General features: G+C 38.2%; 1 protein-coding gene across 2 annotated transcripts in view; it reads left to right on the plus strand.

The window, feature by feature from the left end:
* Positions 1-217: 217 nt before the first annotated feature.
* Positions 218-26,513, plus strand: part of DARS1 (aspartyl-tRNA synthetase 1) — a 78,275-nt gene continuing 51,979 nt past the window's right edge. Inside the window, exons 1-4 of one of the 2 annotated variants that reach the window (XM_023542987.2) lie at positions 218-416; positions 2,584-2,641; positions 6,285-6,377; positions 20,665-20,767. In XM_023542987.2, the coding sequence (XP_023398755.2) occupies positions 351-416; positions 2,584-2,641; positions 6,285-6,377; positions 20,665-20,767 (320 nt within the window). In that variant the 5' untranslated portion in view covers positions 218-350. The remainder of the gene's footprint in view (positions 417-2,583; positions 2,642-6,284; positions 6,378-20,664; positions 20,768-26,513) is intronic. The other variant, XM_023542990.2, reaches the window with a different exon arrangement.

Below are 26,513 nucleotides of genomic sequence, written 5' to 3' on the forward strand. Positions count from 1 at the left end.
TCAGCGCGCGCCACCTGTTACTCTCAATCCTGCTCCCCAGTGCCAATCCCTCGGGACTATAACGAATTCCCCAGGATTCCCTCCAACTCACGGTCGACCATCCCCGGGGCGGGACAAGAGGAGGAGTCGGCGGCGCAGGGCCCACCGCCCACCTACTGTGCTCCGAAATCTCGAGATATCTACGGATCTCGCGATCTTTCGGGAGCCGCTCCTCCACGCGGAGTCCGAGCGCGTGTTCCGCGAGGGTGGAGACTGTGCGGGAGGCAGAAGCTCCCTTGGCCTGCTCTACGGAAGCCTGCGAGGGAGGGTGGTGACTGCTGTCCCTGTTGCTGCCCAGTCCAGTTATCCCGATGCCGAGCGCCAGCGCCAACCGCAAGGGTCAGGAGAAGCCGCGGGAGATCATGGAGGCGGCGGAAGTGGGTTTCTTCCTCCGGGCCTGGGAAGACAGACCCCAGGGCCTGACCGCGCTGGGGGAGGGAGTAGGGTGAGCGGGGCCCTGTCCTCGGGGTCCCTGTCAGGCTGCGGGCCTGGTGTCCGGGAGCTCAGAGGTCCCATCGGGCCTCCAGGGCCCTCGAGCGAACAGCTTGATCAGATCCCCTCTGGACTGGATTTTTCTGAGGGATCCCTGTGTCGGGAAGTCCTTTCCTACGAGAAGCGTGTCCCGGGGGAGGGGTGGGCGTGAAGCGCAATCCGACCCGGAAGTAGGAGCGGCGGGGTCACGCAGCCTTCTCCCTGTTGGCACGTCTTTCACGTAGCATACTCTTCCCCGGAAAAATTTAAATATTCGCTGATAATGGGTACTTGCTCAGTCCTCAAAGTGCTGATGGTTCTTGCAAATAACAGTATTTGGCAAAAACAACCTGCCAATTTGTTTAATGACCATTTTCAATAGGACAGCTTTAAAGAGCACTTGTCATTTTTTATTTATTTTCTACTCAATGACCCAGTGAGGTTGGTAGGAAAGGTTGCAGAGAATGCTTTTGAGATGAAGTGATCCTCAATCACGTGGTAATTTATAACACCCAGTGGTCCTTTAGCGTGGTGCTTTTCAGAAATGAATAATTGAAACCGTCCTACAAGTTGTGTGTGCTGTAGGAATATTAAACCTTAATCCCTTTCTCCTAATTATTCTGTTGAGGAATTCTAATTTGTGCTAAGCTGCGCAAGGAATAGGCCAGTTCAGAATACTAAATGGAATAAAAACCGAAAAAAAGAAAACAACTAAACCCGTTGCCGTTGAGTCCATTCCGACTCATAGCGACCTTATAGAACAGAGCAGAATTGCCCCATAGAGTTTCCAAGGAGCGCCTGGTGGATTGGAACTGCCGACTTTTCTGTTAGCAGCCTTAACACTTAACCACTACGCCACCAGGTTTTAAATGGAATAAAGTTTGCTGAAATACGAACAATGCTCATTAGAGTGACACCTTTTTTTTTTTTTTTCCTTTTCACACACTTTAACCTATTTATGTTCCCCCATGTTACTTTGTGTGATTGTCTACTAGGGCCCAGGTATCTTCATAAGGTGTATACTTTTAATATTAGCCCCACCTCCCCCCGTCCCCCCCAAAATGTTCAGTCAGTACCATGATACACTTCTATTTTGGTATGAATACAATATCCAGTACCCTTCAGATCTAAAGGAGATGATCCCACAAGGTTGTTGTAAAGTGACAAGCTAATTGTTTTATACAGATCTTAAACTACCTTGTAAAATATGAGAAAATCGTTTTAGTGTATTCTTAATCTGGTTAATTATTTGAATTAACATTGCACCCTTGCAGATATAATGTGTAGATTGTGGTAGAGTTACCGCATTTGTAGTTATGAGCATATTAAGAGATCATTTTAGGATAAAGTAAGTTTAAAAGCCACTCGTTTATTTAAAAGTGTAGTTTATTAAGAATAATCTGAACCCTAGGTCTCTATTTTCTGTTCCTAACTTTGTATCTGTAACAAGAATTTTGGTATTGTATTATCAGTATGGAACAATTTGTAACCTGGTATGCTGATGCTGGTTTTTAGAAACAGGAAGCTGGTGGATTTTTTGGTGATTTTTTTTTACAAAAGGAAAGCTGTAGCCAGCTTACATCCAGCATCTCCAATTTCTAAAAACTGTGGACCATCTGATGTTAGAAAGTTTACCCAAAACGTTCTCTTTGAACATCTCTTCCTGTAATAGGAAGTTAATAAAACTGTGGTACTTCATCCTACTCCCTTCGAGAGGAAATTTATGTCCCTGCTTTGAAGTAGTTTAATCTCCTTTTTGAAGGAGGTAGTTAAAGTGTGTTGTACATGTGTGTAAATTTTATCTGAGAGTGCTGGTATGTGTGGTTTATCCCTCCAGGAATATTGATCTTCAAAACTAACAAACCATAAAATGTGGGCACTTTCTCTTTTTCTGTAGAGTACATATATAGATGATGTGTGACAGATTTCCACACTCTAAAACTACTGACTATAATAAAATGATTCTGAAATTTAAAATGGATTCATCTTTATATTCTGTTATTTGTATTTATTTGTATACCAGGCTATTAGTGTTTAAATAAAAAGTCATAATACAAAAACATTTTTTTGTAGGATTTTGCTAAAGAAAGATATGGCGTATCTTCAATGATACAGTCACAAGAAAAACCAGGTTAGTAGCTATGCCGTATTAATAAAGCTTTGTTTTTAATTCCAGAAAAGCTCTTCATGAAGTTTTAAGTAGGATTGATTTTGGGACCTAACTCTGAAAAGTTTAAATCACAGTAATTACTCAAGTAGATGCTATAACCTTGTGTAGCATCAACATTTCTTTTAAACATTGTCAGTTTAGGGTCCCTAATCTAGGAAAGAAAATATATCAAATGACTACTGTAGATTAAATGATATATTTCAGATGGTAAATTTTACAAAAATATTCCTAAGTGATTAGGTAAGCAAGAGATTAAGCTCTGGTCTAGGAGATAAAAGGAGTGGTTGATAACTGCCTTCATCACCAGCATCCTTTTTCCATTCTTTAATGAAGCTACCCTCCTTTTTTTAACTTTTCCCCGTTTAACTTTGCTTCTTTGACCTTTTTGGCTATTTATTAAACTCCTACACTGCTTTTTGTGGTTGTTAGCTGCCATCGAGCCAGCCCTCAACTAGTGGCAACCCCGTGTACAACAGAACAAAACACTGCCTGGTCCTGTACCATTGCCACAATCAGCTGCAGATCAGACTGTTGTAATCCGTAGGGTTTTTCATTGGCTGATTTTCAGAAGTAGATGACCAGGCATTTCTTCCTAGTGCCCCTTAGTCTGAAAGTTCTCCTGAAACCTGTTCAGCATCATAACAACGCGTTAGGCTCCACTGACAGGTGGTGGCTATGCACGAAGTGTGTTGTCCAGGAATGGAACCCCTGTCTCCCACATGGAAGGCAAGAATTCTATCACTGAACACTGGCGTCTTCATCCTGTACTGCTAGGCTCTTTCAAACATTCATATTCTCATTGAATTTGTACAACATCATTGAAAACTAGATGGAACCAAGGTTGAGAGATGTTCAGGAACTTGCTTTGCTTGGGCAGACCTGGGATTGGGCTCACAGCATGGCCTTTGTATCTTCTCTGGCTCCTCTGGCCATGATGATAGTTTGAGTTTTAAAGTTCCTCCCGTATTATTCACTGTTAGCGTCAGTGACTGGGAGTTAACTAATTCTTAGATCCCAGTCCCTCTTTTCTTGTTAGAGCTCCCTTTTTTATTAATATATTTTTGTAACTTTATAATATTTCTTTGAAACTGACTTGTTGATTATTAATTTTTTTCTTCCAGACCTGTGGGTTTTCTGTTGATAAACGCTCATTTCTTTCATTTCTATCCTGTATTTGTAATTTCAACAGATTTTTCTTACTCGACTATTTAACAGTCTTTTTTTTTTTTTTTTTTTTGGTAGATACCTCAAATTCTGTCTTTCAGTCTTTGGTATGATACAGACCTTAAGTACTGGCCAGTTGGAAGTACTAAGAACTTCCAATTTAGAGGCCTGCCTGTGAATTTTATGCTTTGGAAATAATACACCCTTAGGTCAATTTTAGGAGCCCCGGAGGTGTAGTGGTTAAGTGCCCAGCTGCTAACCAAAAGGTCGGTGGTTCAAACCCATCAGCTGCTCCATGGAAGAAAGATGTGGCAGTTGGCTTCCATAAAGATTTATAGCCTTGGAAGCCCTGTGGGGCAGTTCTACCCTGTCCTGTAGGATCACTGTGAATCAGAATCAACTGGATGGCAGTAGGTTTTTAGGTCAGTTTTATGTCATTTTGAATTTTATTTACTGTGTGATCATAAAATCACTTTTCCTTCCCAACTGTTTTAGAAAAGTATACAATAAAAGACCAAAGTAATTTGCTAAAAATAAAACAAACATTCCCAAAAGATAAAGAGATGAAGTAAAACAATGGGATATAAAATGGATTACAAGCAGCAGCTCATAGAGGATGACATTCCACTGCTAGGGCAAGCATGAGAGGCCATTTAAGACTTTATTTTCAGCTTAGGGGTCTTCCTGAACTGGGCTTTTCCTGTGCACTGACACAAAGAAGCTCACTGGAGTTTGGATCTCTTATATGGGCCTAGTCAGCTGTTGACATAAGTGCTGTCAACACAAATCCATAGACTATTCTGCTCTTCCACGTATATAAGCTTCCTTCTGCTAAAATTCTAACACTTCTTTTAAAGGTCTCCTTTTCTGTCTGCTTCCATTTCTCCAAATTTCTTCACTTTGATGCTAGTGACTCTTAAAAGCATGGGGTAGGCAATAGTTTTTCAACCTAAAACCCTATCACTGCTAATCACTGCCTCAGTTTGCCATTCACTGGTGAGAGTGTGGTATAGCCTTCAAGTATATTGGGGTTTGGTAAAGGTTGAGAATGCCATCTCTACTAATAAATTGGAATTCCACAAGAAAGAAGGGCTGTTACCTTTTTTCTTTTTGTAAGTACATTCTAAATTACCTATTTTGTAACATTTATTTACGGTTCTACTCTTTCAGATTTATGCTATTCTGTTTTGTTTGACTTTCAGTTTTGATCGCCTTGTTAATTGTTTGCTTTTTCAATCCTGGCATTTTCAAATCTGCCTTTTAAAATATGCTGCTTTGTTTGCCCCTTTTTTTACACTTTCAGCTGATGTGGAAGTTGTATTAACTCATAAGGTCCGTTGGCAGCGTTTTACAGAAAATCTCTATGTTGTCCAATGGCTTTGGAATTATTCATTCATTCTCTGCTTTTGGCAATGAGAACCGTGGTATTCTCTTGTAAATCAGATTCTGTCTAAGCTATATCTTTGTTTCAAGAGACAGATTTTAAATACATTTAAAGAAGGTGAAATTATTCGTAATTTGATTTCAGTATAAGAGCCCCCTCCAAAAAACAGTGTTTTTAGTATTAGGAAGTTTCACTGACTACGTATGATACTGACTGGGTTTGGTTACAATTAGGCAGCATAACCTTTAAGAGTAAAAAAAAAAAAAATTAAGAGTAGGGATCTTTTATTACCGGGTGTCGTAATGTCGTGTCTATTACTGTGTTTTTAATTAACAGTTAATTTTTTCTCTTAATATTCACATTTTAAATATAAAATAATAATAAAATGATTTTTGAATCTTGCATTGTATCCCTGTTTTCACATAGTAGCTGTTTTCTAACAGTTTTCCTGTTTGGAGGATGTTCAATGGATTGTAGTGCTTTGTTGTGCATATTGGACGCATAATAGTCGGTGCTCACTTACAGCCAAAATGAACTCACACAACTAGGAAGTAAAGTGTGAGATGGCATCTAGTGTGGTTGGATCTAGGGGCACAAGGTGCATTCTTAGGCCTTTCTGTGCCTCTTGGCTCTGTTTCCTTTAGGGTATTGACCTCATTCTCTCCTCCTGCAGACACATGGCAGGAAAGGTAGTGACTGTAGCCCTGGGCCTACATCAGCTTAGCAACCCCAGAGAAAAGAGAGCTTAATTCCCACTGTCTGTGTATAAACTCTGATTAGCTCAGCTTGAGTAACATGCCCATCCCTCAGTCAGTCACTGTCTCCTGGGGAACGGAGTACTTTGATAGTCCAAGCCTGGCAGACAGCCCACCCTCTGGCTAGAAGTACAGTTCACAAAACTTGGGGAAAATGGCATATGGAGTGTGATAGAGAAGAAGGTGTTGTCAAAGATTGAGAATTATTAGTCAAGGTGATAACAAGTATTTACATTAACTGTCAAATAATTATCTCCGTGTAAATTAAGAATTATAAAATCATTTTACTTATTTGCTGCAGATCGAGTTTTGGTTCGCATTAGAGACTTGACAGTACAAAAAGCTGATGAAGTTGTTTGGGTGCGTGCAAGGGTTCATACAAGCAGAGCTAAAGGTAAGATTTGTGTAATGATTAAAACCCTTTTACTAAGGACTTTTAATTAATTTGTTTTCCAGATTCCTCATAAACCAAGTAAATGTATTTTTTAAAAATCTTACTTTTTTTTTTCTTAAATCGTTATAAAGTATTAGTCCACGATTAGTCATTTGTTGGTTCCTATGAGACATTCTGTGGAGAAAATATTAAACAACACAGGAAGCATCAAAAGAAGATGGAAGGAATACACAGAGTTACACTAAAAAGAATTAGTCAGTGTTTAACCATTTCAAGAGGTAGCATATGATCAGGAACCAATAGTACTGAAGGAAGAAGTTTAAGCTGCACTGAAGGCACTGGCGAAAAACAAGCCTCCAGGAATTCAAGGGAATGTCAGTTGAGATGTTTCAACAAATGGATGCAGTGCTGGAAGTGCTCACTCGCCTGTTCTCTAGAAAGGTGATCCAACTGAACGCGGAAATTATTGAACAATGTCGTTACTATCACATGTAAGCAAAATTTTGCTGAAGATCATTCAAAAGCAGCTGCAGCAGTGTATCCCCAGGGAACTGCCAGAAATTGAGGCCAGATTCAGAAGAGGATGTGGAACCAGGGATATCATTGCTGATGTCGGATGAATCCTGGCTGAAAGCAGAGAATAACCTGTGTTTTATTGACTATGCAAAGGCATTCGACTGTGTGGATCATAACAAATTATGGATAACATTTTGAAGAATGGGAATTCCAGAACACTTAATTGTGCTCATGAGGAACCTGTACATAGATCAAGAGGCAGTTGTTCAAAAAGAACAAGGGGATACTGGGTGGTTTAAAGTCAGGAAAGGTGCATGTCAGGGTTGTATCCTTTCACCATACCTATTTAATCTGTATGCTGAGCAGATAATCTGAGAAGCTGGACTATATGAAGAACAGGGTGTCAGGATTAGAGGGAAACTCATTAACAACCTGTGCTATTGAAATGACACTACCTTGCTTGCTGAAAGTGAGGACTCGAAGCACTTACTAATGAAGATCAAAGACCACATCCTTCAGTATGGATTACAGCTCACCATAAAACAAAAATCTCACAGCTGGACCAATAAGCAACATCACAATAAACAGAGAAGATTGAGGTTATCAAGAGTTTCATTTTACGTGGATCCACAATCAACACCCATGGAAGCAGCAGTCAAGAAATCAAAAGATGCATTTTATTGGACAAATCAGATGCAAAGGACCTCTTTAAAGTGTTGAAAAGGAAAGATATCACTGTCCCGGATTGAATTGTGTCCCCCCAAAAATACATGTCAACTTGGTTAGGGCATGATTCCCAGTATTCTGTGGTTGTCCTCCATTTTGTGATTGTAATTTTATGTTAAAGAGGATTAGGGTGGGATTGTAACACCAACCTTACCCAGGTCACATCCCTGATCCAAAGAAAAGGGAGTTTCCCTGGGGTGTGGCCTGTACCACCTTTCATCTCTTAAGAGATGAAAGGGAAGCAAGCAGAGAGTTGAGGACCTCATACCACCAAGAAAGCAGTTCTGGGAGCAGAGCATGTCCTTTGGACCTGGGGATTCCCCGCGCCTAAGAAGCTCCTCTATCAGGAGTAGACTGAGGACAAAGTCCTTCCTCCAGAGCCGACAGAGAGAGAAAGCCTTCCCTTAGAGCTGACACCGTGAATTTGGACTTCTAACTTACTAGACTGTGAGAAATAAATTTCTCTTTGTTAAAGCCGTGGTGTTTCTGTTATGGCAGCACTAGATAACTAAGACAGTCATCTTGAAGACTAAGGTGTGCCTGACCCAAGCCACGGTATTTTCAGTTGCATCATATGCATGGGAAAGCTGGACAGTGAATAAGGAAGACTGAAGAAGAATTGACGCCTTTGAATTGTGGTGTTGGTGAAGAATATTGAATATAACATGGACTGCCAAAAGAAGGAACAAATCTATCTTGGAAGAAGTACGGCCAAAATGCTCCTTAGAAACAAGGATGGCAAGACTGCGTCTTACATACTTTGGACATGTTGTCAGGAAGAATCAGTCCCTGGAGAAGGACATCATGCCGGTAAAGTAACTGGGTCAGAGGAAAAGAGGAAGATGCTCAATGAGACAGTTTGACACAGTGGCTGTAAAAGTAGGCTCAAGCATAACAACAATTGTGAGCATGGCGCAGGACCAGGCAGTGTTTCGTTCTGTTGTACTTAGGGTCACTATGAGTTGAAACTGACTTGATGGCACCTAACAACAACATAAGAAATCCTTAAAAATAATTTGATGAACCATGTATTGGATAAGAGTTTACTTTTCAGGATATATTTTAAAAAACTCCTGTAACTTAGAAACAAAAAGAAACAACCCAATCGAAAAATAGACAAAGGACTCAAATTGGCATTTCATCAAAGGAGTTATAGAGATGGCCAACAAGCACATGAAAAGATGCTCAATGTCATTAGTAATTAGAGAGATGCAGATGAAAGTCACAATGAGATACCATTTCACTCCCACTAGAATGGCTATGATAAGAAAAATAGAAAACAAGTATTGGCGAGGATGTGGAGAAATTGGAGCGCTCATCCATTGCTGGTGGAATTATAAAATGGTGGAGCCACTGTGGAAAACAGTTTGGTCATTCCTCCAAACGTTAAACATAGAATTACCATATGACCCAGCAGTTCTACTTTTAGATACAGACCAAAAGAATTGAAAGTAGGAACACGAACAGATACTTGTACACCACTGTTCGTTGCAGCATTGTTCACAACAACCAAAAGGTGGAAACAACCTAAATGCCTATCGACAGGTGAATGGATAAGCAAAATGCGGTATATCCATACAATGGAATATTATTCAGCCATATAGAGAAATGAAGTCCTGATAAGTGCTGCAATATAAATGGATCTATGCTGAGTGAAATAAGTCAGTCACAAAAGGACAAGTAGCATATGGTCCTACTTATGTGAAGTAGCTAGCATTGGGAAATGTATGGAGACCAAAGTTTATTGGTGGTTACTAGGAACAGGAGAGAAGGGGAAGGGGGAGGCCATTCCTTAGGGGCCACTGAGTTTCTGTAAAAGATGATGGGAAAATTTGGAAATGGATAGTGGTGATTGTTGTTCAACATGATGAAAGTAATGTCACTAGACTGTACATGTAAAAAAGTGTTGAAACAGCAAATATTTTGTTATATATATTTTATCACAATAAAAAACAATAATTTGACCATAAAGATTTAGATAATATCTACGAATTTAAGGTACTTTTCTAGTATAATTATTTGGAGCGAAAAGTGTGTTGAGAAGCTCCTCATTTATTAATATTATATTTGCAATTACTTAGATAAGGGGGGGGAAGAGGAAGAAGGCTAAGACTTTGCTGTCCGATACAGTAGCCATTGGCGACATGTAGCTATTCAAATTAAAACTATTTAAATAAAATTTTAAATGCCCATGCTTAGTCGCACTACCTGTATTATTTCAAGTGCTTAATAACTATACATGGTTAGTGCCTCCCGTGTGGGACATCACAAATAACGAACATTTCCATCATTGCAGAAACTTCTGTTGGACAGTGCTGAGCTAAGAATTTACCATTAACAGAAAAGAAAGATTAGGGCAGTGTAGACAAACCTCAGTTTTATTCCTTATAGAAAACTGGCCTCACCTAGGTTCAGAATTGTCTAGAAATATTAACAGCACTAAAGCTTTATACTTTTCACACGTTTGATCATCCTCACAAATTTGTGGAGCAGGCAGAACGCGCATTGCTGTTCTGCTTCATAAATGAGGAGACCGAAGCTCAGAACAATAAGCGACTCGCCTGTGGTTACGTAGTAATCAATGGCATTGCAGACAGAATCCAGTAGCTTTTTAAGACACCACCTGTCTGCTGACCAGTTAGTTGTTTTTGCAGTATTTAATACATCTGATGCTATAGCATTTCTTATACTGTGTTGTAAAACATCATATGATTACAGAATTAATGTAGGCCCGTTATTTAAAAATTCTAGCTTTTTATACATGTATCTCACTCTCTCAGGATTGCTACTATTAATGAGTTTGCTATTCTTCCACTATCCTTTCCTGGATAGATGAATACTGGGGGACTTTGAGAAGAATACTAGTAAACTTTTAAATTTTTAAATACTGCCTATTTGTCTTTCTGGAAGATTGGGCCATTCCACCAACACATAAGCGTATGGTATTGTAATCCTTCATTGTCCTCCCTTTAGATGGAGAGCCTTTGTTCTGTCCAAACTGGGCACTGTGTTTCCTAAACATAGTAATTTGGCAAATTAAAAGGTAGAATGCATGCTACCTGTAAGGTTCTGCTACTGCACCAAGAAAATGCCTTTTATTGACACCCTGTTGCTTCATTTCATCCCTTCCGCTTTCTTACATGAGTGATATTTCCCAGTGGGTGTGAACAGGGATTTTGGAATGGATCCTGAATCTGCGCTTACAATATGTTAACCTTAGGAATTGCCTTGCCTTTATTTGCCAGTTTTCAAAACAATGAATTTGTTCCATTGGTGACCAGCTAGATTTTTTTTTTTTTTACTTAATGTTGTTATAAACTTAGGGATTTTAGAAATGTCCAATGTGTTTCAATTCATTGCAGTTATTATCCTTATTGACTTTCAAGCTGTCCCATTTTTGGCCTGTGGTAGCCTCTTCAGGTTGGTCCCTGAGTCCTCTTCTAGTAGTCTATCTAAGCTTTCTTGTTCCCTTTTACAACAAGATACTTGAGGCTCATCTTGTACAATTCCTGCTGCAGACCTGAAATCTGCTTTTTCTCCAAGGAGTCCTGCTTCCTCTTAGAATGAGATGGCACTTCAGAACCACAATGATACAATCAGTTTGGAAAGAAGGAACATTAGAACACCACTATTTTATCCCTAGGTATTGATCATCAGTGATTGTTAGCACCACAAAAAAGAGACACACCAGAAATATTTTGTCTAGTCATCGATTACCTAAGATCTCACTATCCATCTCACCTCCCCTCGAAGCAGGAGATGCCAACAGTGATTGTTAGCACCACAAAAAAGAGACACACCAGAAATATTTTGTCTAAGATCTCACTACCACCTATAGTCTTGCCCAAAATATTGTGCCTGTTATTCTCATTGCGATAATTAGTAGATTCTCCAGTACATAAGGAATTAGCACAATGACGGATATTCATAAGCAGTGGACGTTTAAACTCTTGAGGTGTTATTTCGTGACTTTAGGGGTTCTGCCTGAAATGTCATTAGAAAGCAATTTCAAACTTTAAAAGGTGGGTTTAAACTGTTTACTTGTAGTCCAAGTTTTCTAATTATTTATTAGGAACAGATGTGGAATTTTATCAAATCCTTTTCTAGCATTTTCTTTCCTTAAGATATAATCACCTTATATGAGTGATGTATATATATTTGTCATGCTATTCTGTACGCTTTTGTATTTGTTTGAAATTTCTTGTATAGTGATTAACGTTAGTGCATTTCTTAATGTTAAACTATTTTCAGATTATTGAAATAAACTACTTGGCAAAAGTGTGGTATTCTTTCAGTATAGTGCTGGGTTAAATTTGGGTAATTTGTAAGTGTATATATACATATTTTTTAAATTTTGTGTTTATAATGTGGTTTCCTTAACTTTAATTGGAAAATCCTATTTTCTTTTTAAGTTGCAGTACTTAATAAATTACCCAAGTAATTTAGTAATACATTCACATGAATTTTTCAAGATGTACAGTTTTAAGTTTACAGAAAAATTGAGCAGAAAGTCCAAAGAGTTCCTATATACTCCCTCTGCCACATCTTCCTCTGTATTACCGTCTTGCATGGGTGTGGTACCTTCGTTACACTGATGAACCAATTTTGATATGCTATTACTAACTCAAGTCCATAGTTTACGTTAGGATTAACTCTTTGTGTTGTGCAGTTGTGTGGGTTTTGACAAATGCATGTTATACAGTAGCACATAGAATAGTTCACTGCCCTAAAAATTCCCTGTGCTGCTCCCATTCATCCCCTTTGCTACCTGCCCCAACTGCTGGCAATCACTGGTGTTTTTATATATATATATATATATATATATATATATATATATATATATAGTTTTGCCTTTTCCAGAATGTCATATAATTGGAATCATACAGATGTAGTCTTTTTGAACTGACTTCTTTCACATAGCAGTGTACATTTAAAGTTTCTCCATGTCTTTTTGTGGCTTTATATAGCTCATTTCTTTTTACCGCTGGATATCCCATTGTATGGATGTACTACTGTTTGTTTATTTCGTTATCTAAGGGTATCTTGGTTGCTTCCAGTTTGGAGGAATTATGAGTGCAGCTGCTGTAAACGTTCATGTGCAGGTTTTTGTGTGGACATAAGTTTTCAACTCCTTTGAGTAAATACCTAGGAGCACCATTGCTGGGTCATATGGTAAGACTCAGTTTAGCTTTGTAAAAATTGCCAAACTGTCTTCCAGAGTGGTTGTACCATTTTGCATCCCCACTAGCAATGAATGAGAGTTCTTGTTGCTCCACGTCCTCACCAGATTTGGTGCTGTCAGTGTTTTGGATTTCAGACTCTGACACATAACAGGAAACCCTGGTGGCGTAGTGGTTAAGAGCTACCGCTGCTAATCAGGAGGTCAGCAGTTCAAATCCATCAGGCGCTCCTTGGAAACTCTATGAGGCATTTCTACTCTGTCCTTCAGGGTCACTGTGCGTTGGAATCGACTAGATGGCAACAGGTTTTGGTTTGACTCATAAAAACAACAATAGGTGTGCAGTTTTGTTTCATTGGTGTTTTAATTTGCAATCCCCTAGTAGCATGTGATGTTAAGCATCTTTTCATATTTGTATATCTTCTTCGGCACGATGTTTATTCAAGTCTTTTCTCATTTTTTAATTGTGTTATTTATTTTCTTGTTGAGTTTTATGAGTTCTTTGTGTATTTTTGGATACAAGTCCTTTATCAGACACATGTTTTGCAAATGTTTTTCCTCAGCCTGTGGCTTGTTTTTTCATTCTCTTAACAGTCTTTAGTAGATCAGAAATGTTTTAATTTTAATGAAGTTCAACTTACTGATTTTTTTTTTTTAACAGGTTGTGCTTTTGTTGTTGTATTTGAATACCCATTGGCAAACCCATGGTTACCCAGATTTTCTTCTGCGTTATCTTCTTAAAGTTTTATAGTTTTGGATTTTACTTTTAGGTTTATGTCCACTTTGAATAATTTTTGTTAAAGGTCAGCATCCAGGTTTTTTTTTTTTTTTGGATGTGGACATCCAGCTATGCGAACACTATTTGAAAAGCCTATTGTTTCTCCATTGAATTACGTTTGCTCTTTTGTCAGAGATCAGTTGACTGTATTTGTGTGGGTCTATTTCTGGGTTCTGTTCTGTTCCATTGATCTATTTATCAAATTTTTCATTAGCATCACACCGTCTTGATTATACTTGCAGTTTCATTTTATTTATTTTATGTTTGAGTTTTTAGTTTGCCTTTTTTTACATAGATGACATCATACTTTACACATTATTTTTCAGCTTTTCTTATTTTCAATTTCTGGAGGCCCTTCGATGATATTATTTACAGACCTACATGAGGCGGTGTTTCTCCAAGATAGATACCTAGCGTGGACTTGCTGAATTGAAGGATATGCATATGCATATTTAACATTTTATTAGCACCGTATTACCCTACGAAAAGGTTATACTCAGTTATACTCCCAGAAGTACTGGCTTCTCCACATCCTTGCCAGTAAAGATCGTCAGTGTTTTCTTATTTCTCCAAAGTAGATTATCTAAAATAAATAAGTAGATAGAAAAGGTCTTGTGTGTTGAATTTACAAAACTGTGCTTTCTATTACCTTTTCCCTAAATCTTATGTAGGAAAAGCTTATATTATTAAATATGCTTTGTTCAGACTCATTCATGTGCTTTAACTCCGGAAGATACTAAAATTAGACTTGGAGAAACAACCCATGCTGGCAGTTTCAGGTAGAACGAAGCTCCAAAAAACGAAGATACAGAAATGGAGATGTCAAAATCATAGCATCAAAAACATGACATTTAGAACTGTGCAACAATATATCTGTTTATATAATAAATAACTATTTTTTGTCCAAGAGAAGTATTAAACATTTTTAATCAAAATCAGGTTTCTTACAGTAAGTTTATGTTTAACATGCCTAAAAGTAAAGTGTTTTTAGATGGGAGTGAGGAGGAATGTTTAACTCTTGATGATACAATTAAAATTCGTTTCTTTAAAGTAGGAAAGCTTATGAGCTTCTAAGTCTAAATATTGAAAAAGATATTGGAATATTAGTTCATTTCAAATTTTATGCATACTATGTGGAGGTTATTAGCACAAGATAATTTTCTTTTATCAATATTCTTCCTGAAATCTTATTTATTCCTCCAAAATAAATAGTTTTTTTGGGTAGTCCGATAATTTAGGGTTTTTTAATACCAAAAGTTAGAACGTCAACTTCGGCCCCTATTATTCGTGTAAGGACATTTCAGTGGAAATGGTGAATGGAGACTACTTTAAAATGTTTAGGACATTAAAAAGCACATACATACATACAATGTTTAGGTTGTTGTTTTATTCCCTAACATCTTAAAAAAAAAAAAACTTACACCACTGTTATTCATTTGCCAGTTACACTTATGTTGTTCTTCTAAGGTGACGTCAAGTCAGCCCTGACTCATGGTGGCCCTGTGTACAGCAGAACAAAATGTTGTCAGAACCTGTGACATCTTCAGGGTCATTAGTATGCCCAAGTCCATTGTTGGAGCCACTGTGCATTTTGAGTAATTCCAACCATCTGGGCTTATCTTCCAGCACTACATTGGATAACATTCTTTTGTGATTCATAGGGTTTTCATTGGCTTAAGTTTTGGAAGTAGATCACAGGCCTTTCTTCTTAGTTGATCTTAATCTGGAAGCTGTGCTGAAACCTGTCCACCATGGGTGATGCTGCTGGTGTTTGAAATACTGGTAACATAGCTTCAAGTATCATGACAACATACAAGCCACCACAGTAGAACAAACTGACAGGTGGGTGGTGGCTTATGTTATAGTTAGGTTATTTTTATTTGATATCCCCATTTGTACATATTAAGCTTTTAAAAATAATTTTAGCTTGTTCATTTCAACTATATACATTTGATTTGTACATTTTAACCCGATATTTCAACTTATAAAGGAAATTAACTAGTAAACAGTGAAGGAATTATTAATTTTGCGTATGAGGAAGTACCTTGTCTAAATAATGAAATAGGAGCTTTGCAGGCCAGGAGACAGTGGGAAGAGATGTAGACACAGGATTGCTGCACGTCTTTGTTAACCTAGGTCTCCCATGAAGCCCCACTTCACAGCTGAGCCATCACCACGATGGGGCTGAGAGTAAACTTTTTGTGCTAACTACCTGCCATGTTTTTTTTCTTCCACCTAGAAATAAAAATTGCACCTGGTGCTATAAAAGAAGATTGCCAACATGATGTTTTCCTAAAACAGTACTCTCGTGTGAATTTAAGAAAGAAACTACTTCACCTATAAACTTAAGACTCCAAATGCAGTGCAGATTTTAAGTGTCATGGGATTAAATGTAAAATATTTAAAAACAGTGAAATCATTCAGCTGTTTTAAACACTGACTTTCTTTTCTATAAATAGTCTCCTGTGTTGGAGAGCTCCAAGGAAAAGAAAGATGAGTACTTTCAGCAGTTGGTAAATCTGTTGTCTAGAGTTCCTGTACTAACTTACACAATGAGAACTTTTTACTAAATTGAGAAATCACATATTTGTTTCTTAGAGTAAAAAATAATATAGACATTGTAAGATGAAAATAGAAGTCTCTCCACTTTATCTCCTCCATTCTACCACAGTCTCCAAAGATAACCACGATTGTTTATGTATCCTTCCAGAAAAAAAATATGCATTTACAAGTGTGGATCTATGTATGTGATCATATCCTTTGTTTTTTAAATTGTCAGCTCTCAGCAGTGTCTGTAAGGCCGTGCCTTGCTGACTGTTAAACTAAGCAGATGGCGTAGTGCAGTGTATCACCAAACAGAAATAAAGAACGATTTTGTGTACTGAATTCTCGAAATTATTTGAGAGAGATCCTTTGAGTGGACAGCTTTATTTATCATGAAACCAGTGTTGGTTTTTTTTTTCTGTGTGTCTTTTAAAATACCTTTTAAGTGGACCATCAGGGTCTAGTATTTGCAAGTGTGCTCTGAACACAGAAAGCTTAGGAACCAAAGCAGTAGAGACACGTGGAGATCTGTTCCACTGGTAAAGACTACATAAATATGCAGTGAGCTATGATAGAGTTTCAGTTATTTTATATAGACTACACTGTTACGAACATCTTTGTGACTAAGACTATTTCTCTGAAATTTCTTAAAATACATTCTAAGAAATGGATTTATTGATAAGAACATGTTCTCTGGAAGTATTAGGCAAGTTTACCTTGCCATTAACAAGTTATGAGGAATGTTTTTCACGTAATTCTCCCAAGAACTGAATGTTATTATTTTTTAAATCTTTGCAAGTTTGAGAAGTAAAATAATTTGTCATCATTCCTTGCTTCATCTTATATTACTTTCATTACCAGTAACATCTTTTATATTTATTTACTGGGTTCCCCCCCACCTTCGAATTATCTGTTCTCATCCATGGCCTGTTTATCTATTGAGATTTCAATATTCTTTTCTCACAAATATTTATGATCTTCGTGTAGTAAATATATTAACTTAGAGGTTATATGTCATTTTTAGCAAATGTTTTTCAGAATATTATTTTTCTTTTAATTTTTTGTGTCCAGACGTTCTGTCATTCTTTTTTTTTTCTGTCATTTTTAAACTCAGAAAATTCTCCCCTCTGTAGTATTGTTTAATATTCAGTTCCCCCCCCCTTTTTTTTTAGCGGTTTTTTGTTAGCTATCTTTTAATCTCCTGAATTGCATCTAGAATTAGAATCTCTTTTGTCTAACAGGGTCTATTCTGAATTCTTTCCTGTTCCCCATTGGTCTGGCTGTTTCCCTACTGGTACAACACTTTTACGTACTTTGGGTTTACGATGTGATACACTCATGGCACTGCTCTTACAATTTCACCCCCTTCTTCCCATCTGCTGGCTATTTTGTTTTTTAATAAGAAAAGGTTTGATTTTTAAAATTGCATATAATAAACATTAAATTTTAAAAGGGCAGTGTTGACACAATGTGAAGAATGTAACCAAGATCACTGAATATTTTATGTAGAAATTGTTGAATGGAACCTGTTTTGCTGGGTGTGTTTTCACCAAAAACACACCATTATGTGTTTGTTATATATTTGGAATATTTGTGTTACTTACAATTTAAAAAAAAAAAACCCATTGCTGTCAAGTCAATTCCAACTCATAGCAACCCTACAGGACAGAGTAAAACTGCCCCATAGGGTTTCCAAGGAGCTGCTGGTGGATTCGAACAGCCCACCTTTTGGTTAGCAGCTGTAGTTTGCTGTAGCTCTTAACCACTGTGCCACCAGGGCTCCTACAATTAATAAAAACCCAGACCCAGTGCCATCGAGTCATAAAGGCAGGTTCAAAAAACCCATACAGGGATGGAGAAAAAGGAGAACAGTGAACATTGTTAGGCAGCTGCAGTCAGCAAGTTCTATCCACTTCACCCACAACCATTGATTTCATTGTTCCTTTTTGCTGCAGGCCTATCAAATCTTAGGAGGTGCTTTTGTTTCTATGTTTAGCCTCCCAGAACTCAGGTTCTACTTACTGCTTATGTTGAATCTTGAACAAGACCAAGATTTCCTTTCAACCATGACTGTCTTCTGTAACTACCTCTCTGATTGTATTTTCCTCTTAAATTTTTTTTTTCTGATTAGAAAAGTATTACGTGTTTACTGTGGAAAGTCTAGAAAATACAGAAAAATACAGAGAACAAAATAATTCCCTGTAATCTCAGCATTCATTAATAGCCACATTCTGTTCCTTTCAGCTTATTTTGTTTTGTTTTTCCTGTACAATCAATCTTAGTATACTTCTTATACAAATAAAATTAGGATTATAGTCTATATATGGTCCTATCACTTTTTTCAAGTAATAGTCTTTCATTAGAGTCTACCAAATATTTACCTTTGCGTTCCCAGTACCCGGCATAGTTTTTGCACATAAGTCATCTAGCTGCAAAGTAGAAATCATAACCAGTCAATCCTCAAGTAAGTAGCCAGCCATACTGGTACTGTTAATAATAACCATACCTAACATTTAGCCAGACTTATTAGGTGCCTGGCACTATTCTAAGCATCTTACATAATCCTCAAGAAAACCCCATGAGTAATATACTGGTATGGTCTCCATTTTACAGGTAAAGAAACTAGGGCATAAAGTGACTTACTTTTCTTACAGCCCCTTCATAGGAAGTGATAGTGAGGACATGATTCTAGGCTTTTTGATTTCAGAGCTTTTATTCTTTACCAAACGGTTACACTGTTACCCCCCAGTGCTGCCCGACAGGCATTTTCATGTGCTCACCCTTAAGTCCTGTAAAGCCCTTCATTCTCTCTCAGGGTCCATTGTGTAGCACTGCAGTTCAGAAACCTCACCACAGGATGGTTCTGTAGTACTTCTAGCTCTTGTTGTTCATCTGTGTGCACCATTATAACAGCTGAAAGAACTCCTGTTAAATCATGGCTTAGCCTGGCACCGTTTTAGTGCATATTACCTTCCATTTCACACTACCATCCTGTTCGAGGTAGGATAATGTATGACGGTGGTTTTAGTAGTACTTAGGATAATGTCATTTTGGTCTATCTGCAAAGTTCTTTGAGGTTAACAACCTTTGTCCATCTAGATCTTAAGTCTTTGAATTTGTTTTGTACATGAAGCTGAGATCTAACTTTATGACTAGATCCAAAGGAAAAGGGAAAATTAGAAGTTGACTTTTTAGTGGTAAAACTGTGTCAATCATATGACTGTACAGTTGATGGGTGTTGACACTTTGTTTGCAACCTGTCTTTAACTCACGATTGCTGTCTGACTTGAATTTCAAAATACTGTGTTTTGAAAGTAATAGCTATTAAATCTGCTTGTTTTGGGTGGGGGGAGCAAGGCTAATTCTCAATTTAAAAGGTACTTCTCAGTTTAAATACCAAAATTGTCTTTTGATATTTTGCAAGACCACCTGACAAGGGAAGTGGTCTTGAAAAAACTACTTTTTTTTATGAGGAAGTAGTTTTCCAGAATTTGACTGGAGACTTAAAACAGATGGGCTTTGGAGGAAAAGGGGTTGCCACAGAATACAGAGTGACTAAAATCTATTATAAATAATATTTTTCAGAAGGTTAAGAATAAGGAATGAGATAAAAGGAAGGGAAAGCAAGAAGCCAGGATATGTAAGAACAGGGCACAAGGAGGATGATCTTTTCATAGACAAAGTAAGTTACTTGAAGGAAAAAAAATGTGTAACTTATAAAATGGGAGATTGATAAGATGATAGCGAAAAATGAGGAAAATAAGTCAACGAAAGCAAAGCTTCATACATGTTGGGTCCAGTTACAAACGCCTGCTGAGAATTTGCATTTCCACCAGATGATGCTGAATCAGAGTCTACAGTTTAACAAGATTCCCAGGGAATTCTTATAAATTTTGAGAACCCCTGCTCTACTAGTGGCCCTCAGAATTGGTCCCTAACCAGCAGCATTAGCATTGCCTGGGAACTTGTTAGAAATGCAAATTCTCAGTGGGGGTTAGAACCCGGGACCTAAACTAATCGAGGCCCTGCATGAAAGGAACCAGCCTATCAATCTCAATGCTCTTTAAAATGCATTTTGGTAGAAAGTAAGGACAATATAGATGGACCACCCCTGTAGAATGCTTGTGTTCTTTGTGATTAGCACTTTATAGCACTTTTGTGACTGCATCATTGAAGTTCCCATGGTGGTTAGCCGTTGCCTTTGCCTGTAGGTGATCTGAAGTTACTTGAAATTTAACAAATCATTGCTATGACAAAGTAATTATCTTGATTGATTTGTAATTTTTTTGAAATTGGTAATTTGCCTATATGCGCATCACAAACATTAAAAACACTTCTTGTTATTCATAGTAGAAACCTGAGTTTCTTTTAAAGCTCATCAGTTGTGTGTGATCATTTTAGCTTTGGAAGCCAGGTACATGCGTGTACATGCCTGATGAGTAAATTTTGGTCTGATTTTAAAGCAGAGAAGCGTTTTCCTTCTTTGTAAAACCTGAAGTAGCATGCTTTTAGTAATATACTTGCGTCCTTTCTGTCTCACGCAGGGAAGCAGTGTTTCTTAGTCCTACGTCAGCAGCAGTTTAATGTCCAGGCTCTTGTGGCTGTGGGAGACCATGCAAGCAAGCAGATGGTTAAATTTGCTGCCAAGTAAGTAAGCAATTATATCCTGTTGTCAGGATAAACAATGGTGGGAACCAAGACTCCCAGGGGTTTGGACCATTTTCATACATTAACGTCAATGCTTCGTTTGTTTAAAAATGTAGTTATTTAAATTGTCAGATCACTTGCTGAATACATTAAACTTACAAAAGAGAAAATATGGTACACAGGCTTAAAATTCCTTTGGAACTGCTGAAGCAGCACTCTCTGCAGACGAGTCAAATTTACTTTCAAGTAGAGTAACAAAAAGCCTGGCAGCCTCAACATAGCAGCGCAACTTTATTTTGTTGTGTTTGTTGAGCTTCATTTCCTCCCCCTCCCTCCCCAGTTTGAGATTTGCATGTGAGCAACAAGTTTTCTAACTGAGTAATAAAAGTGTATAAATTAAAAGAATGTGGTTTTGCAAATGATTTCCTCTAGAAGGAAGTAAAAACAATTGTTATAACACATACGACTTTTAACTTTGACACTGAAAGGGTACCAAAAAAAAAAAGGAGGAGAGGACGCTGAAAAAATTGTTTTCTCTCCCTAAAAGTCTTGCTGCCTGGCTCAGAGTTCCCTTAGAAGTGCATTATTTAGTTCCATTTATAAGAGGTGAGCTATAGAGATAAAACAGGAGTGTGGTTGTACATGCTGGGCTTTTAAAGTAATAAAAGTGATTTTACCTGATAGTTGGTGACGTGGTTAGTTTTGTTTGTATGCTTCCTCAATTGGATTTTTTTTATGATAATGATCAAAGAAAACATGGAAAAATATACAGTCTTTACATTTTAAGTAGTAGAGTACTTCATAGGTGTAAGTGTTTTTTAAAAGAAAGAAATTCAGTCTAGAGTTTAAAAAAAAAAGTTGCCGTCTAGTCGATTGCAACTCCTAGCAACCCTATGGGACAGAATAGAACTGCCTTATAGGGTTTCCAAGGAGTGGCTGGTGAATTCAAACTGCCAGCTTTTTGGTTAGCAGCTGAGCTTTTAACTACTCCAGCACCAGGGCCCACAGTCTAGAGTAAATGTTGTATATTTTTCCATTGATTTTCATATCCATCCTTTATATCTATATGTCTTCAAAGATAGGTTGATATAAATGAAATTCTGAATTTTAGAATGGAAAGAAACTAAAAGATTATCTAATTTAATACCCTAATTTAAGTTTGGGTCCTCCCTACCACCAGCACAGTGCTTTATATATAGTAGATGCTCAGTAACTGCTTTTTGCTTATAGATTTATTTATTAAATTTTTATTTTACCATAGTAATGCTTACACTCAGGTTTTTAAAAAATTCTGTGCTATTAATTTCAGTTCATTGATAAACTAAGCAGTATCAGTACAGTAGCCTCACCTCTCCATATCTCCCAGTCCTGCCGCCTAGAGACTGCCACTTCTGTGTTTTCCACCTCATCTACTTGTATCTTCTGGCAGTTAAGCTTGCTTATTTGTATGTCATAGTCGGTAAAGGTGTGTGCTGTGGGGTGCATTTGTCATCTAGCCTTTAAAGTCAGTCTTTGTCCCATGAAGTGGAACATAAATGAAGTGCAATCCCTAGGAATAAACTTTATCTGCAACGAGAACCTTCTATGAATAGAGAAGAAGATGACCCTGGAAACCACAGATATGTGTAAAATTATATTTAATATACTGAAAAATATTGGAAAAAATTCAGCTTCTAATCAAAAACTAAAAACCTTTACTGGTTTTGTCTTCCATATGTTGAATTGGTTCTGAAAAGTAATATATAAAGCTGACGGCTTTATATGGAATGTATTTTCCATTACATTCCATTATAACCTTGACATAGTCCCAGGACTTTATTACAGGATATCAGCCAGAGTTTACTAGCTGAACAAACTACTAGCAAATGTACTTCTAAAAGGAACTTAGTTCACTGATGCTATTGTAATATATAAATTAAACAAAGACTTTTCATCTGAATGGGATGGTGTAAGGGTGATCTTTGTTTAAAACAAGGCATGGGTTTAGATTAACTTAGATTCCATAATTCATACAGTGGAAGTCCATCAAGTTCTAGATGTAATTCAGGCTTAATAATTAAGTTGTGATTTGAATTAAAAAAAAAAAAAGCAAAGACTGTAGCTATTTTTAGTTCCTTAAGAATTTTGGACTTTATGTATATGGATTCCTTTTGATGCAGTAGTTAAGAGTTTGGCTGCAAACCAAAAGAGTTAGGTGGTTCAAATCCACCAGCTGCTCCTTGGAAACCCTATGGGGCGGTTCTGCTCTACCCTATAGGATCATTATGAGTCGGAATTGACAGTAATGGGTTTGATTTTTTAATTAATACACACACACACAGTAGGTGAAAGTTTACAGAGCACATTAGATTGCCGTTCAATAGTTTGTACATAAAGTATTTCATGACCTTGGTTTCATTCCCCACAATGTGTCAGCACTCTCCCTGTTTCCACCCTGGGTTCCCAATTTTCTTTTGTCCTGATTTTCTACCCTTTACTGCCTTCTCATCTTTGCCTTTGGCCAGATAATGCCCTTTTGATGTAATATAATTGATTGTTCTAAAGAGTATGTTCCTCTCAGTTATTTTTATCTTGTGTACTTGTCTATTGTTTGACTGGGAGGTGGTCTCTGGTAATGGCTTCAGTTCCAGGTCAGGAGGGTGTCTTAGGGCCATAGTCTTGGAGGTTCCTCCAGTCTCTATCAGACCAGTAAGTCTCATCTTTTTTGTGGATTTGTTTTTTTGTTCTGTAATTTTTTTCCTGCTTTGTCTGGTACCCTCTGTTGTGATCCCAGTCAGAGTGGTAAATAGTGGTAGCTGGGCATCATCTAGCTCTTCTGGTTTCGGGGTTGTGTAGGCTTTATATGAGCCACACCTGCAGTCTGGAATGTAGAAATATCCACCACCAAGCCTATATCTGCCAGTGGGTGTGTTGTTCCCTTACATCCTCCTACACCTCTTGGTGTATCTATCTGCCTGTTTGTCCATTTGTAAATTGTTGTTAATACTACTGCTGCAGGATTGTCTATGGTATATTAGTTACTGTTGTTGCCCTTTTTTCTTGCATTCCTCTCAGTGTCCTCTCTTGCCTTGGTCATGTTGTGCTGACTTCCCTCACATTATGTATTGTCTTTCCCTTGACCAGTATTACCTTGTGTCTTCTATCTAATTGGTGATTTTCCCTCCTCTCACCGTCCCGTCCCTGGTGGCCATCAAAGAATATTCTTTTTTTCCTGTGTATAAACTTTTTGTTGTTACTTTATAGTAGTGGTCTCATGTAATATTAGTCTTTCTGTGATTGACTTATTTTACTCAGTGTAACGTCCTGTACATTCATCCATGTTGTGAGATTACTTTTATCTCACAATAATCCAATTCTCAGATATGGCATCAGAAAGATTTACTAAAATCTTCAGAAAAGCTGAGAGACTTATTTGTGTCTCCAAATGAATTTTTAAAGATATTTGACATTATTTATTTATTTATTTTCTCTTTTTAAAGTTCTTTATAATTTCTGTCATGTGCTATTTATATTGGAAACCCTGGTGGCACAGTGGTTAAGAGGTACAGCTGCTAACCGCAAGATCGGCAGTTGGAATCCACCAGGCACTCCTTGGAAACTCCATGAGGCAGTTCTGCTTTGTCCTATAGGGTTGCTATTATGAGTCAGAATCGACTCGACAGCAGTGGGTTTTTTGGTTTGGGCTATTTGGATTAGAATAAGATAGTCCAATCATTTATTAAATATCTATTAGGGATGCATGCTCATTGTGCTTCCAAGTCCACACTTGCCAAAAGTTTCTTTTTTAGATGCTAGCTTTATCTAAAATCTTTAATGCCTTCGTATCTCCAACAATGTCCAATCTTAATTCTGCCACTGGTTCCCTCACTATTTAACAGTGTCTAACTTCAGAAGGGGATAATGACTAGGATGAGCCCAAAGCTGATTCCCATGGTACTCTTAGGTATACCTCCACTCTCCAACCTTTTTACCAATTCTGACACCATCCCTCCCACAACACTCTCTACTTCTTTTCTGGGTTCAGTAATCCATTGCAGTGCCCATACAGAACTCACAGACCATACTTAAAGTTAAGTGGTTATTAAGGAAGTAATGGGGTACAACTCGGGAGCAAGATGAACAGGCTACAACTCAGGATCAGGATCAAGAAGCATGTAGGCAAAGTCTGGAAAGCTCCCTCAAAGAGCACATCCCTCCATTCTTTAGTGCAGAACAGCTCTCTCACCTCCTCTCAGCTGTGCAGGCCTCTCACCCTTCTCTTAGCTGTGCAGGCCTCTTCGCAGCCCCTTCGGGACAGGCCTCTCTGTCTCCAGCCTCCCTGCCGCTGGCCTCTCCACTGCTGATTGACCCAGCTTACAGTCAGTGCAGCAATTTTGTTCAGCTCTCTTAGCTAGATTCCTAGGAACAGGTTTCTGCTGTCACCACCACTGCTGCTGCAGGGCCCCTTCTGGTCCTGATGCCAACAACGGTGCCGCAAGGCTCCTTCCAGGCCTTTCAGTGTCTTCAGTGTTAGAGCCCTCAGTTCTTCTAGGAGGTCTCTTACCTCCACTCTCTCTAATTCTCTCTTTTGTTCTTCTGCTTCTGTCTGCCATCCCCTGTGGGGTTGGCTGCATATATAAGCAAACTCCTGGTCAGTTGTAAGGCATGGCCCTCCTACCAGTGCCACAAACTGACCAATCCCCCTCTCGGTAGACCCCAGACACTTCATTTGCATAAGTATACTATAGTCACTTACAGGTGTGTGAAGTAGGCCAGTCATAGGGCAGGCTGCAACCCAGGGCCAGGCAAAAAGTATCAAACCTCAAGTTGTTCACAGCTTACCCAGGACATGTCAATCAACCTGGACCAAATAACAAACCCTCTGGGATAGGAAACTAAGGCAAGGTAACTCCTCAGGATTTCGGGGTGGGGGGGAAATCTCTCAAGCAGTTCTTCTAAAGAACCAAGGCAAAAGGCCACATAAGGGAAATAATTTCTCTGCACCAGTGTTATTTCCTGCTGCTTCCCAATATACTTTCTTCAGATTGGGCAGACTGGCCATGCCTGCAACACCTTCTCTTATGTTTGCCAGAACCAGTCCCGTTTACCACCCCCCACCGCAAATTCAGTCATGGTGAAACACACTATCCACTTAAGTAGTTTTTCATGTTGCATAGTTACACACTCTGATATCGATAAAGCCTAGTTACAGTAAAACCTGTGAAAGCCAGAACCTGTGTTCTGAAACCTGTCAGAGAAGGAAAACTCAGATATTTTCCACTAAAACAAGCAGTAGAAAAGTGGTAAGACTGCACCCTGTCAAAGGCAGAAGACTTGCAAGACCCAGAAAAACAAGGCAGTACTGTTGAGTTCCAGCCCTCACGGGTTTCACTGTATTATAATTTTAACACTTATAGAAACTTAGGAGTATTAAAGGTTTTCAGCAAAGCTAGCAACAAATATGCTAGCTTTCTCATTGTCAGAATAAGTTATTGAATCCTCTTTTAAAGGCTTCGGCTTTGTTCATTAAATCCTCATTCTTTGTCACGTAGCCTATAAACCCATCTTCTTCATGGTCTTCACTTCCTTTTTCAATTTTAAGGGGCCCACAAATGTGTTCTTCGGAGCCTGAGAAAGTTTTTATGTAGGATATATATATATATCTTTAATGCACATTTTGATGCTAATAATAAGTTACCATACCCAGTACCCAGTGATTTTTATGCAAATAACATTCACCCTCTACATTTGTTTACCACCCCGTATC

Source organism: Loxodonta africana, chromosome 6, assembly GCF_030014295.1.
Source record: "Loxodonta africana isolate mLoxAfr1 chromosome 6, mLoxAfr1.hap2, whole genome shotgun sequence".
NCBI lineage: Eukaryota > Metazoa > Chordata > Mammalia > Proboscidea > Elephantidae > Loxodonta > Loxodonta africana.